The 14,921-nt window shown below is 41.1% G+C and overlaps 1 protein-coding gene across 2 annotated transcripts in view; it reads left to right on the top strand.

Annotated features, from left to right (window-relative positions):
- Nucleotides 1–14,921, top strand: part of LOC122549302 (interleukin-6 receptor subunit beta-like) — a 70,319-nt gene that overhangs the window by 15,389 nt on the left and 40,009 nt on the right. For both annotated transcript variants that reach the window (XM_043688870.1, XM_043688881.1), the window contains 5 exons: nt 7,799–7,873; nt 9,106–9,223; nt 11,187–11,356; nt 12,673–12,830; nt 13,338–13,497. In XM_043688870.1, the coding sequence (XP_043544805.1) occupies nt 7,799–7,873; nt 9,106–9,223; nt 11,187–11,356; nt 12,673–12,830; nt 13,338–13,497 (681 nt within the window). The remainder of the gene's footprint in view (nt 1–7,798; nt 7,874–9,105; nt 9,224–11,186; nt 11,357–12,672; nt 12,831–13,337; nt 13,498–14,921) is intronic.

The raw sequence follows: 14,921 nt of genomic DNA, 5'->3' as shown, positions 1-14,921 counted from the left end.
GTGCATGCATTGAGTCGCCTCCCGCTGACACATACACCACCGGTGATACGACCACTGTAAGAATCCAGAACAGTTTTAAATTTTCTGGACACACATCCGGTCGCAGATGACAAATATCAGATATTGGATGCAGAAAGATCTGGTCCTGGCAAAACTGAAACAGCTGGTGCTGATGGGAGAAACAAAAGGGCCATGACAACCAGAATCAAAGCCTTTTTGGATCCGGGAATACCAGCTCACAGTAGAGGAAGGCATATTATGATAAGCAAGAGTGATTGCACCGAGCAAAGGTCATTGCCAGATACTGGCTAAATTCCACCCCAGGGTCATCCAGGAGTTTCAAAAATGAAGAAATGCCTGGTGGTCAGGAGTTGGGAGGTCATGTTGCGACTGTACAGGACGTTGGTTAGGCCACTGTTGGAATATTGTGTGCAATTCTGGTCTTCCTATCGGAAGAATGTTATGAAACTTGAAAGGGTTCAGAAAAGATTTACAAGGATGTTTGCAGAGTTGGAGGATTTCAGCTATAGGGAAAGGTTGAATCCAGCTGTTTTCCCTGGAGCATCGGAGGCTGAGGGGTAATCTTAGAGAGATTTATACAATCATGATGGGCATGGATAGGATAAATAGACAAAGTCTGTTCCCTGGGGTGGGGGAGTCCAGAACTAGACGGCATAGGTTTAGGGTGAGAGAGGAAAGATATAAAAGAGACCTAAGGGGCAACTTCTTCATGCAAGGGTGGTATATGTATGGAATGAGCTGCCAGAGGAAGTGATGGAGTCTGGTACAATTGCAACATTTAAAAGGCATCTGGATGGGTATAAGAATAGGAAGGGTTTGGAGAGATATGGGCCGGGTGCTGGCAGGTGGGACTAGATTGGGTTGGGATATCTGGTCGGCATGGACGAATTGGACCGAAGGGTCTGTTTCCGTGCTGTACATCTCTATGACTCTATGACATGCATATGCGATTGGATGCATTTGTGGGGCAGTGCCCAGAATGCCATCAAGAATAAAAATTACATCCAGCAGCTTCCCAACATTTGTGGGAATGGCCGTTACACCGTGGACTCAGTTACACATTGATTATGCGGGTCGTCTCATGGGCTCGATGTTCTTAGTCATTGTAGACACCCACTCAAAATAGCTGGAGGAGCATAGAGTTTATTTGTCAAACACAGGGATGACAATAGAAAAACTTTATGCATCATTTGCAATAAATAGACTCCTGGAAGTGTTGATTACATATAATGGGCCATTGTTTACCAGCAGGGAATACCAGTATTTCCGAAAGTTTAATGATATTCGTCATACAAGGACAGCTCCATACCATCCATCATCCAATGATCTGGCAGAAACAGCAGTCCAAACTTTGAAGGCAGGCTGAAAGAAACTGCATACAGCTTCACTCCATACCAAACTGCCCATCTCCTATTGATTATGGGACCATCTCTCATGCAACTATAAGGATAACTCCAACAGAGTTGCTGAGGGAGAGAAGACTACGCACCAGGTTAAATATGATCTTCCCAGATCTTGGGGGAGGGGGAAGCAGCATCAGGACTACCAATGCCAGACACAAGACCCCGCTAAGTGAGAAAGACAGTTTACTTCAGGGGATGAAGTTTGGATTAGGAACCATGGGAATGGGCCTGCATGGGTAAGAGGCATGGTCAACACAAGGTCAGTTCAGTGATGTATAAAACTTGGGTAGGTGTGATTTTTTTAAAAAGGGTACAAAAGAAATGCCAAACAATCATAGGTTGTTAGTTAGTCTTACTTCAGTAGTGTGCAAATTGTTAGAATCAATCATGAGATTCCAGATAAATTGTCACTTAGAAAGGCATGGACTAGTTAGAGGTAGTCAGCATGACTTTGCTTAGGGAAGGTCATGCCTTGCAAATTTGATTGAATTCTTTGAAGAAGTGACAAGGAGGATTGATGAGGGTAGTGCAGTAGATGTTGTCTACATGGATTTTAGTAAAGTATTTGACAAGGTCCCACATGGCAGACTGGTCAAAAAAATTAAATTCCCATGGGATGCAGGATAATGTGTTGAATTGGGTTCAAAGTTGGCTTAATGACAGGAAACAAAGCATAATGGTTGGTGGCTGCCCTTGTGAATTGAAAGCTGTTTTAAATGGTGTCCCACAGGGCTTGGTGTGGGCTTGCTTTGGACTTGAATGTTGAGGCACAATTGGGAAATATGCAAAAATTGGCCATGTAATAGATAATGTAGAATATAGATATAACTCCAAAATGTTATAGATAGGTTGGTGAAGTGGGCAGGGAAGTAGCAGATGGAGTTAACTCTGCTAAGTGTGGGGTATTGCATTTAGGGACGTCAAACAGTAAAAGGGAATACACAATATATTGAGAGGGGTAGATGAAGTGGAAGATATTGATGTGCAAATGCACAGGTCTCTAAAGGTAGCAATACAGATAAATAAGATTGTAAAGAAGGCGTACAGTATGCTCTCCTTCATTGGCAGAGGTATAGAATACAAAAGTAAGGATATAACGACCGAAAATGTGTAAGACATCGGCAAGGCCACAACTGGAGTATTGTGTGTAGCTCTGAACACCACATTATAGAAAGGAAGTAATTGCTCTGGAGAGTGCAGAGGAGATTTACTCAAATGTCGCCAGGGCTGGAGAATTGTAACTATGAAGAGAGATTAGAGAGATTAGGGTTGTTTTCCTCAGAACAGAAAAGGCTGAGGGGGTGACAGGATTATGGTATACAAAATTGTGAGGGGTAAAGAGAGAGTAGACAGGAGTAACCTGTTATCCTTGGCAGACAATTCAAAAACCAGGAATCATAAAATCAAGCTTGATGATTGAAGGATTAGAGGACATGTGATGTAAAACATTTTTATTCAGAAGGTGATGGGTGTCTGGAATTCGCTGCCTGAGTTGAAAAAGGATGTGGATCTGCACTTTAAGTGCTGTAGGCTGCAGGGCCATGGGCTGTGTGCAGGAAGATGGGATTAGGAAGAGCATCTGGGTCAGTATAGATAACTTGGGCTGAAAAGTCCCCTTCTGTGCTGTATCATTTCTATGTATCTCTGGTTCTAATTATTTCCTCTGGTTCAGCAGCCCAGAACAATGGACACAACCTGGCACCTAGAGATAGGCCATTCAGGACTGATTGCCTGTAGCACACTTCTTCACACAAATGGAAGCAAAATCTGGAATATTCAGGCCTTTCAATTGAAAATCTTACCACTCAGATGGATAGAGTTTTCTTAGGCAATGGTATTGAATATGGTCAAGGCCATTATAGAGTTAGGATATAGATCACCCATTATGTTACTGATTGGCAGAATAGGCTTGAAGAGCCGAATGGTATGTTCCTGTTTCACAGGAACAAATAAAATAGGAGCAGCAGTAGGCTATGTGGCCTCTCAAGGTCTACCATTCAACTCTATCATTTAGGCTCAATTCTATTCGACTAGGTCATTTAGGCTCAAGTCAGTAGCTACCTGAAGAAGGTGCAGCGCTCTAAAAGCTTGTACTTCCAAATAAACTGTTGCACTATAACCTGGTGTTGTGTGATTTTTAACTTTGTCTACCCCAGTCCAACACCGGCACCTGCACATTATAACTCCTAAAGGGCCACCCCTTATTTTAATACTGTTTTCCTGGGTTCTACACAGCTCCAGCAAACCCAACCAGCAGAAACATCCTTCCTTCAGCTACATTGTCAAGCCAAGTAATAATTTTATATAGAAATATGAAAACATAGAAAATGGGAGGAGTGGTAGGCCATTCGGCCCATCAAGTATGCTCCACAATTCAACATAACCATAGTTGATCTCCTATCTCAGCTCCATGTTCCTGCTCTCTCCCCATAACCCTTCACATCATTAATCTCTTGAAACCTATTTGATTTGATTGTTTGTGGTCACATGTACCTAAGTTCAGTGAAAAGTTTTGTTTGCGAGCAGTACATGCAGATCATAACAAACAGATCATAAGGTGCTTGCAGCGAGGCATGCAAAGTTACAGCTGCACAGAAGGTGCACAAAGCAAGATCAACATTATTTGAAATTAGAGAGTCCATTCAGCAATCTAATAACGCCAGGGAAGAAGCTGTTCTTGAACCTGCGTGTGTTTAAGCTTCTATATCTTTTGCCTGATGGAAGAGGTTGGAAGTGAGCATTACTGGGCTGGGAGGGGTCTTTGATGATGTCGGCAGCCTTTTCACGGCAGCAAGAAATGTAACTGGAGTCCATAGACAGGAGGTTGACTTCTGTGATGGTCTAGGCTGTGCGCACAACCTTCTGTAGTTTCTGAAACACATTCAGTGATTTTGCATCCACAGTTTTCTGTGTGGTTCACCCACCCCCTGTGTGAAGACAGTCTTCCTCATATCAGTCCAAAATGCCCCAACCATTTATCCTGAGACCATAGCCCCTTATTGTGGAGCTCCCAGCCAGGGGAAACATTATTCCTGTACCTAGTCTGTCCAAACCTGTCAGAGCTTTTATATGCTTCAATGAAATAAGACCATAAGACTTAAGACCATAGGACCCCCAGCCCATCAAGTCTATTCTGCCACTCTCGAAATCCTGGCTGATCTGATAATCCTTAATGCCACTTTCCTGCCTTTTTCCTATAATCCTTAATCCCCTTACTAATTAAAAATCTGTCTATCGCAGCTTTAAATATACTTACAATCCAAAGATGTGCAGCTTAGGTGAATTGGTCATGCTAAATTGCTCATAGTGTTTAGGGATGTGTAGAGTTAGGTGCATTAGTCAGGGGTTAATGCAGAGTAATAGGGTAGCTGAATGGGTTTGGGTGGATACTCTTCGGAGGGTTGGTGTGGACTTGTTGGGCCAAAGTGCCTGTTTCCACACTGTAGGGATTCTATGAAATTAACAACTCAGTCTCTACTGCTCTCTGCAGTAAAGAATTTCACATAATCACAACACTCTGAGAGAAGAAATTCTTCCTTGTTAAATGTGTGACCCCTTATACTGAAATTATGCCCTCTGGTCCTCGACTCTCCCACAGTAGGAAACCTTTTTGTCAAGCCCGCTAAGAATCTTGTGTGTTTCAAAAAGGTTGCCTCTCATTCTTCCAGATTCCAATGAGTAGTTATCTTTACTCTATTCTAACACCATTAATTTGATTCAATCTTCTCCCTCTCAAAGTGCAGGGTGAATTCTGTCACATTGTGGTCACTGCCTTTTAGGGGTTCCTTCACCTTCGTCTGCCTCATTACACATTACTAAATCCAGAATTGCCTGTTTCCTAGTGGGCTCTACCAGAATCTGCTCCAAAAGAACAACTTGTAGACATTCCACAAATTTCTGGTAGGAGGGCATTAGTGAGGTGTGAGACAGGGTTTCAGTTTAATAGCTACCTAGGATTCACAATAGGTTTCTAATCCCCTAACATTTCCTGGAGTAACTATTGTGAAGTCAATCAGAACCCTCCAGAATCTCTTTAAGGGTCTTTCTCAGGAATTCCAAACACAGAGGAATTCCCTGGCAAAAGTTTCAATTTCCTAGCAATTCTTTAGGAGTCTAAGGATTTCCACGCACTTTCATTTGTTGGTCAAGAGGTGGAATACAAAAGCAGGGATGAAATGCTGGGCTTGGATAAAGTGCTGGCTGAGCCAAGGCTGGAACTTTGTGTACAACTCTGGTAACCTCATTACAGGATGGGTATCATTGGTCTGAAGCAAATAAGACCAATAAGACCATAAGACCAATAAGACCAATAGGACCCCCAGCCCATCAAGTCTATTCTGCCACTCTCGAAATCCTGGCTGATCTGATAATCCTTAATGCCAATTTCTTGCCTTTTTCCTATAATCCTTAATCCCCTTACTAATTAAAAATCTGTATTTAGGGATGTGTAGGGTTAGGTGCATTAGTCAGGGGTTACTGCAGAGTAATAGGGTAGCTGAATGGGTTTGGGTGGATACTCTTCGGAGGGTCGGTGTGGACTTGTTGGGCCAAAGTGCCTGTTTCAACAAATGAAAGTGCGTGGAAATCCTTAGACTCCTAAAGAATTGCTAGGAAATTGAAACTTTTGCCAAGGAATTCCTCTGTTTGGAATTCCTGAGAAAGACCCTTAAAGAGATTCTGGAGGGTTCTGATTGACTTCACAATAGTTACTCCAGGAAATGTTAGGGGATTAGAAACCTATTGTGAATCCTAGGTAGCTATTAAACTGAAACCCTGTCTCACACCTCACTAATGCCCTCCTACCAGAAATTTGTGGAATGTCTATGAAATTAACAACTCAGTCTCTACTGCTCTCTGCAGTAAAGAATTTCACATAATCACAACGCTCTGAGAGAAGAAATTCTTCCTTGTTAAATGTGTGACCCCTTATACTGAAATTATGCCCTCTGGTCCTCGACTCTCCCACAGTAGGAAACCTTTTTCTCAAGTCTGCTAAGAATCTTATGTGTTTCAAAAAGGTTGCCTCTCATTCTTCCAGACTCCAATGAGTAGTTATCTTTACTCTATTTTAACACCATTAATTTGATTCAATCTTCTCCCTCTCAAACTGCAGGGTGAATTCTGTCACATTGTGGTCACTGCCTTTTAGGGGTTCCTTCACCTTCGGCTGCCTAGTCAAGTCTGCCTCATTACACATTACTAAATCCAGAATTGCCTGTTTCCTAGTGGGCTCTACCAGAATCTGCTCCAAAAGAACAACTTGTAGACATTCCACAAATTTCTGGTAGGAGGGCATTAGTGAGGTGTGAGACAGGGTTTCAGTTTAATAGCTACCTAGGATTCACAATAGGTTTCTAATCCCCTAACATTTCCTGGAGTAACTATTGTGAAGTCAATCAGAACCCTCCAGAATCTCTTTAAGGGTCTTTCTCAGGAATTCCAAACAGAGGAATTCCTTGGCAAAAGTTTCAATTTCCTAGCAATTCTTTAGGAGTCTAAGGATTTCCACGCACTTTCATTTGTTGGTCAAGAGGTGGAATACAAAAGCAGGGATGAAATGCTGGGCTTGGATAAAGTGCTGGCTGAGCCAAGGCTGGAACTTTGTGTACAACTCTGGTAACCTCATTACAGGATGGGGTATCATTGGTCTGAAGCAAATCATAGAATAATATGGTTTTACAGCACGGAGAGAGGCCCTTCAGCCCATTGTGTCCTTGACAGACATCAACCACAGATCTACTTGAATCCCATTTTCCAGCACTTGGCCCATAGCTTTGAATGCCAAGGCACTTCAAGCGTTCATCTAAATACTTATTAAATGTTAAATGTAGGTTCTTGTCGTGACTTTGAGGTGTTGAATTCTACCCATCACCCTATTGGTTAAAAAAAAGTCCTTCGGCAAAAAATAATGCTACAGCAGACATTGCATGGTTAGAGCGCTGACTGAGGTGAACGGTTCTGTGCTAATGAGGTACTGGGGAGATATGCAACAATATTGCTGGGCTTGAAAATTGCAGCACAGAGGGAAGCTTGAATAGCTAGAGTTGTCATCCTTAGATTTTCTTCAGTTCCTCCTTCATGTTTGACCTTCTGTCCCCTAACATTTCCGGAAGGTTGTTTATGCCCACCTTTGTGTAGACAGATCCTAAGTGTTTGTTCAACTGGTCTGCCATCTCTTTGTTGTCCATTATGAATTCACTTCACAGGCATTCAAGATTCCAAGTCTGCTTCTGCCAGCAAGAAATAGGAGGAAATATTCCCGAGCTATGTTCTTTTTAAATGCTGGTTCCTTATTAATGTTGTACATCAATTTACATTAGAGGTAGCAGATATTGAATTTTTGCAAAAACAGTGAATTGTGTTTTGCTTTTCAGTGGTTAATATGTGGCATCCAAGGGATTATGTCAGATGGCTAACCTGTCTACAATTCAGTGTATGCTTGTGTAGTGGTAAGTGCAACCCAAATGAAGTGGGTGCTTTCAATCTGCATCGAATCTGGTAGCTTAGTCAGTTAAATACTAGACAGGCTGCATAACAAGTCTTAACAGGAAATCAAGAGCGTCAACAGGTTAATACAAATGATGTGAGTAAACTGTCACCACCTGAATAACAAGTGATCTATGAAATGATTACCGGCAAAGACTTATTATTAATTTTACTCACACTATTTGTGCGTGTTAGTTAACAATTTTAATTACCTAGAATTATCTTGCCATTTTCTCTCTGTCTATATATTCTGTGCCTGTGCGCTTCTCTTCAGTTCACTTGACAAAGGAGCAGCAAGTTGAAAGCTTGTGATTTTAAATAATATTGGATTATAACCTGGTGTCATGCGACTTCTGGCTTTGTCCACTCTAGTCCAACACCAGCATCTCAACATCATAGATGCAAACAACTGTAATTCATCCCCATTTCTTTTAAAATAAGCTTTACGATTTTCTGTGGCTGATAACCCAGACTAGGTACACATTTGTATAAAAAGATACAAAGTTAAAAATCACACAATACTAAGTTATAGTCCGACGGGTTTATTTGGAAGCACTAGCTTTTGGAGCGCTGCTCCTTCATCCGGTCATCAACCACCTGATGAAGGAGCAGTGCTGCGAAAGCTACTGCTTCCAAATAAACCTGTTGAACTATAACCTGGTCTTGTCCGATTTTTAACTTTGTACATCCCAGTCCAACACCGGCTGCACCAAATCATAAAAAGATACAGGCAGCTTTAGCAGAGTAGGAAAAGCACAATAGGAGGAAGTGTTAAAATACAAACTTTCACAGTGCAAGTTAAAGGGACGCATGCCTTAAGGGCAGGGAGCCAGAAAAAGATTGCTTGAGATGTGTAACAAAGGCTACTATAATAATTACACGGCAATTCTTGAATCTTGCAATGAATAGGTTAGTTTATTTTGTCTATCACGTTTAATTAAAATATCAGCTATGTTAAATGGGTATTAACAATCAACTACAAAAACAGTCATTGCTGGAACAGCTCAGCACGTCTCATAGTATCTATGGGGTTGATTTTGGGGTTGAATGACCCTTTCTCTGAAGAACATTACAAAATGTAAACTCTGATTTCTCTCCACAGACGACCTGTTGAGCTTTTCCAGAAATTTCTGTTTTTGTTTCTGATTTACAATATTTTGGTTTTTATTAAAAATCAACTGTCCTTTCTCTCCAGGCCCACCTGAGAAGCCCTCAAATTTGTCCTGCATAACATATTATGATAAAAATATGACTTGTTGGTGGAATCCAGGAAAAGACAAACACATCACAAGCTCATATCAACTGAAGTTGTTGTGGGTATTTAATTTTGCTAATTTTATGAACAAGCATAGACATAAGGTCTGATGTAAAAAGATTGTACAGATAGTGAATAAAATTAAAGAATTTGTATGTATATAAAACCATTCATAATCTCCAGATAATCCAAAGCATTTATAGACATTGGAAGTGATCAAGGCTGCTGGCTTCGACGTAATAAATGGATCTCCTCTTCTGCAGTGGTGCTGATTCCTATTGCTGTCTGTGTTCGCGATAGCAAACACCATTTGAACACAGGGCCTTTGACAGGTCAGGGCCAAGAAAAGGAACTCTTGACTGAGGATACTGCATTCCCAACCTGACAGGGCACAATGTTTAAGGCAATTGAGACGAAATGACTCCCTGTAACTGAAATCACAAGTTCAGACCCTTGTATCTGTAACTTTGTCAAATCTTTGATCTTGCATTTCCATCAGACTTAAGACCATAAAAAAAGATTGTTCAGCCCCTAAAAGCAGCTCTGCCATTCAATAGAATCATGGCTGATCCAACATTCCTCACTCTCCTGCCATTGCCCCATAACTCTTGATTCCCCTCCTGATCCGAAGTTCCAAAGATTCACAAAACTCAGAATAAATTCCTCCTTATCTCAGTCTTACACTGACCACTCCTTCATTCTGAGACTCTGCCCTCTAGTCCTAGACTTGCCCATGAGGGGGAACATCCTCTTGGGATTTACCCCGTCAAGGTCCTTAAGTATCCTTCATGTTTCAACAAGATCACCTCTCATTCTTCTAAACTCCAGTGAGCAGAGTCCCAACCTGTTTAGTCTTTGCTCATAAGGCAATCCCTCCAGCACAGGGATCATCCTTGTGATCCTTCTCTGAACTACCTCTAATGAAATAATATCTGTCCTTTTTAAATAACGGGACCAAACCTGCTCACAATACACCAGCTGTGATCTCTCCAGCACCTTGTACAGTTGAAGTGAGACTTCCCTTCCCTTATACTCCAACCCTCTACATAAAGCTCTACATTCATTATCCTTCTTCATTGCCTACTGCACTTGTGTGCTAGCTTTCTGTGTTTCATGCATAGGTAACCTGCAAGACCCTCTTTGTTGCAGCTTTCTGCAGATTTTCTCCATTTTAAATAACGCTCTCTTCTTCTCTTCTCCTTTCCAAAATGAACAATTTAAAGCAGGACTGAACTGGAAGGTCTGCCTATTTTCAGAATCTCATTTCTAAGCTCATTTTTGGAGAATAGCTCCTTTGGTGTCAAGACAGAGGATGGCTCTGGGGAACATTACCCCATTTTGGCCAGGATCTTGAGGTGCCCTTAAAGGACTGGTTGGTGATCTACTGATGTCCCAGGGCCGGCCAAGCAGATGCCAATGATCAGAGGCTTGAACCCTTCAGTCGTGGTGTCATGGTCACCTGAGGTAGCACTTCGTGCTGTTGGGTTCCTTCACTGAGACCTGGAACCTCCAGAAATGAACCCTGTCCCACCTCCGAGGAATTGATTGGAATACTACTCTGATGTTACTGGTGGATGCTACATGCAGCAAAGGATTTTTCTAATGATGACAAAATGCCAACACCCTAGTAAAATGGCTGCCAACGTGCCAATTAATTAGCTGCCCACCTCTCATTGGTGGATGCCTTTCTGCTGCTAACATATACCCAGCTGGCATAAACATTTTTCTCCTGTTGTCTTTTTCCACACTTCCTGCCTCCCAGCCTACTTCGAATGGCCTTCCTAATTCATCACCAATGAATCAAAAAAATAGAAGAGTAAATTAGAGGAAACTTCACACAGGAAAAGATATGCATTCATTAAACAACGAAGATGTTAGAACAGATTGATTCCTACCTACTATAGTCAAGATTAAATTGTGATCTTTCTGAATTAGATGACAAATCAAAAAGTAGAGCCAATGTTACTGTAAATCAGTCCAAGGCATATTTTGTAACCATCCATTTACTCCTTTTTTTATAGCATTCCTTCAATTCCTTTACAAAGTTGCATTCCAGAAAATTCCAAGAACTCATGCACAATTTTTTATCCAGATCTTCGTTATTATGTTGATTATACCATTTGGGTGGAGGCAAAAAATAATTTTGGGAAAACGGACTCAGATCACCTAGTGTTGGACATAATGAATTCAGGTAATGTGGTAACTGTATGTAATGAGGAGCTATCCCAGAAATAACAACCTGCAAAAGTGTATTATTGTGATATTGTATATAATATACTAAATTAATAGAAACATAACAAGGTTTAATGTGTCAGTTATTGTAGTTTAATAAATCTTATGGTTATATACAAAATATTGGGCTATATCTTCCAAGAATTGGCACTGACTGTGGGATTGTCACTCTGCTCTCAATTGTTTATATAACAACAGAGGTGTGCACTTCCCGCCAGGACTTCTATTCCTGGCTCCTTTTAGAGCATTGGCTGCCATATTTTAGAAAGTTTTCATTTATGATCATACTGGATACTTTGAGGCTTTTAAAAGCTTTACAGTGTGTCAGTGAATGAATGTGAGTGAAATAAGTGGTAAATTAGCGATAGAATGGTGAATAGGTTGGCAGAATTTTAATGGCAGAGTGACAGGGTGCTAGGATGTGTTAGCTAATAATATGGAAAGCGTCATAGAGTAATAGGAGGGTGAGACTGGATCAAGAGGCGCCATGACATCATGAATGAGATGGAGGGTTGAGGATGTTAGAAATATGAGTGTATTTGGATGGTATGGGGAGGTCGATGGTCAGAAAAGGTTGGTGGATCGAGGCTTCAGAGAATTGGATGGTCAAGGTACTCAGGTGGGAGTCAGGGAGTCGATTGAGTGTGGGGGAGGAGCAGGAGGGTCCTTGCTGCGACTCAGTGAGGAATCGGAGATGTAGTTTGTATAATTGTCCAGGAGGTGGACATTACTTTAATCTGTCTAATGTTTCCTGGGTAACTGGGAGAAAGTGAGGACTGCAGATGCTGGAGAGCCAGAGTTGATAAAGCATTGTGCTGGAAAAAGCACAGTAGGTCAGACAGCATCCGAGGAGCAAGAGAGTCAATGTTTCAGGTAGGACCTGAGTCCTGAAGAAAGGTCCTGCCCAAAACGTTGACTCTCTTGCTCCTCGAATGCTGCCTGACCTGCTGTGTTTTTATCCAGCGCCATGCTTTATCACTTGCTGGGTGACTATCCAGGTAAATAAGTGAGATCTCTTCCAAGTCTCCAAATTTAACGCAAGCTGGACACTTTCACTCAGGGTGTCAGGGAGCTGGGAGATTATCTATCAGATACTTCCCAGGAAATTTCCATGGAGCCATGGATGGATGTCCATGGCGTTCCAATACATATCTTTGAAGGTACATTTGGCCTCCAACTATCTGCGGACTGGAAGATTTAGGCCAAAATGCATTTATGATAATAACCATCATTTCAAGGATTTAATGTATTATCTTTTGGACTCACTTTATTCAGTCAAGCCTGAACCCATTTTTATCATGTCAATACAACCTGGTCATGGTTTGAGCAGATCATTGATCGTGAAATGGAAAAACCCTTTGAAATTGCCAAAAGTGTTTCCACTGAAATATCACCTCCGATATCGAATGGCTAGGACTGCAGACTGGATTGAGGTACAGTACTTCAACTGTTCATCAGTGGGAAAAGAGTTAATGAAAATGCTGAAGTTAAGAAAACTTTTGTTATTAATAGATCTCTGAAATGTTTAATGCCTCTTAATGTCACTTAGTTTAAGAGTAATTAATTATCTCTTGAAGCTATAAAGAATTGAAATTTTAAATGTTAATCTTTCCTTTACTGTGTATTAGCAATGAATCTTCAGACTTGCTTTAATAGTTATGGTTGAAAAATTGAGCTTTCTATCATTCCGCTTCTTTCAACTGAGTGATCTACTTTCTTCTCCCCGTGACCACGAGTATTTAGACACAGTTTTACAAACAAGTGGTGCATGCGCTGAAGGAAATTTTCATCCAGCCAATTTGGTTTTGGTTTGAAAAGGTCAATCTATGTCCTAATGCACAATCCAATCCCCTTTAGATGGTCACTGAGACATCATTGTAGAAATACAAATTTGAATGCCCTTCAACCAATACGAGGGTTTTGTTTTCCTTCTACGTTAGGCTGATCAAAATGAAACCTCTCATCATGCAGAGTTTTTCATGATTAAAGGCCTAAGGCCATTTACAAAGTATATTGTGGCAATCCGTTGCATGAAACAGGATGGAAAAGGTTATTGGAGTGATTGGAGTTTGGAGAAAACAGGAACTACTTCTGAAGATCGTAAGTAAATAATAAAATCTGTTTCTATTGACACCATTTACATTGTGTTTGATGGAATTGAAAACTGCAAGTAACTCAAAGACAACTAGAAATTTAATTAACTTTTTTTTACAGTCATATTGCTGTCTAACATTTAAAGTCCCTAAACTAACATTGTTGGCTACATAATAATGGAACAGCAAATCCAATACTGCAAACTGGCTGACATAATTACCGTGTAATCAGAAATCTCTATTTCTGCTTAAAGATTGACTATTCCCAACTTTGTACTGAAATAACATGTGCACCGTACAAGTGCCAATCAATGACTGTAGTCAACAAAAAGAGTATCTAAGCTTCAATAATCTTGACATTCAATGATATTACCACTACAGAAGCCCCACTATCAACATCCTGGGTGTTACCATTAACTAGAAACTCAACAGGGCTCACCATACTCATACTGAAGCTTGAAGTGTGAGTCAGAGGTGAGGAATCCTTCAGCAAGTACCTTACCTCCTTATTTCCCAAACCCTCTCCACCACCCACAGTTCACAAGTTAGGAGCTTAATGAAATACTCCCTATTTGATCAGATGAGTGTAGCTTCAACAACACTCTAGAAGCTTGACACCATTTAGGACAAAGTAGCCCACTTGATTGGCACCACATCCACAAAGTTCATTCGCTCCACTACTGACCCTCAGCAACAACACTGTGTAAGATCTATAAAATGCGCTGCAGAAATTCATGAAGGCTCCTTTGTGACAGCAGCTTCCAAACCCCTGTCATCTAGAAAGACAAGGGCAGCGATACACAGGAACACCATACCTTGCAAATTACCCTCCAAGTGTCTCACCACCCTGACTTGAAAATATACCACCATTCCTTCAGTATCATTGGATCAAAATCCTGGAACTTCCTCCCTAACAGAATTATGTGTCTACTCACACCAAACAGACTAATACAGGTCAAAAAAACAGCTCACCAACAATTTCAATAGCAGTTAGTGGTGGGCATTAAATACTGCTACCTCCTCATTGATGCTCACATCCCATGAGCGAATAAGAATAGTTAGCATTAATTTTCTATTTATTGTATTTCTATTGGAATGTGTAACAGATATATAATTTGTCCTACTGTTCTATTTATTGTCTTGAAACCATATACGGGGAATGTTGACTTTATCTCACAATGCAATCTAGCCGACCAGAGGATAGAGTCATAGTGATGTACAGCATGGAAACAGACCCTTCGATCCAACCTGTCCATGCTGACCAGATATCCCAACACAATCTAGTCCCATCTGCCAGCACCCGGCCCATATCCCTCCAAACCCTTCCTATTAATATACCCATCCAAATGCCTTTTAAATGTTGCAATTGTACCAGCCTCCACCACTTCGTCTGGCAGCTCATTCCATACATGTACCACCCTCTGTGTGAAA

The sequence above is a fragment of the Chiloscyllium plagiosum genome, chromosome 1 (assembly GCF_004010195.1).
Source record: "Chiloscyllium plagiosum isolate BGI_BamShark_2017 chromosome 1, ASM401019v2, whole genome shotgun sequence".
NCBI lineage: Eukaryota > Metazoa > Chordata > Chondrichthyes > Orectolobiformes > Hemiscylliidae > Chiloscyllium > Chiloscyllium plagiosum.
The sequence above is the reverse complement of the archived record's forward strand: the minus strand, read 5'-3'. Positions and strand labels throughout refer to the sequence as shown.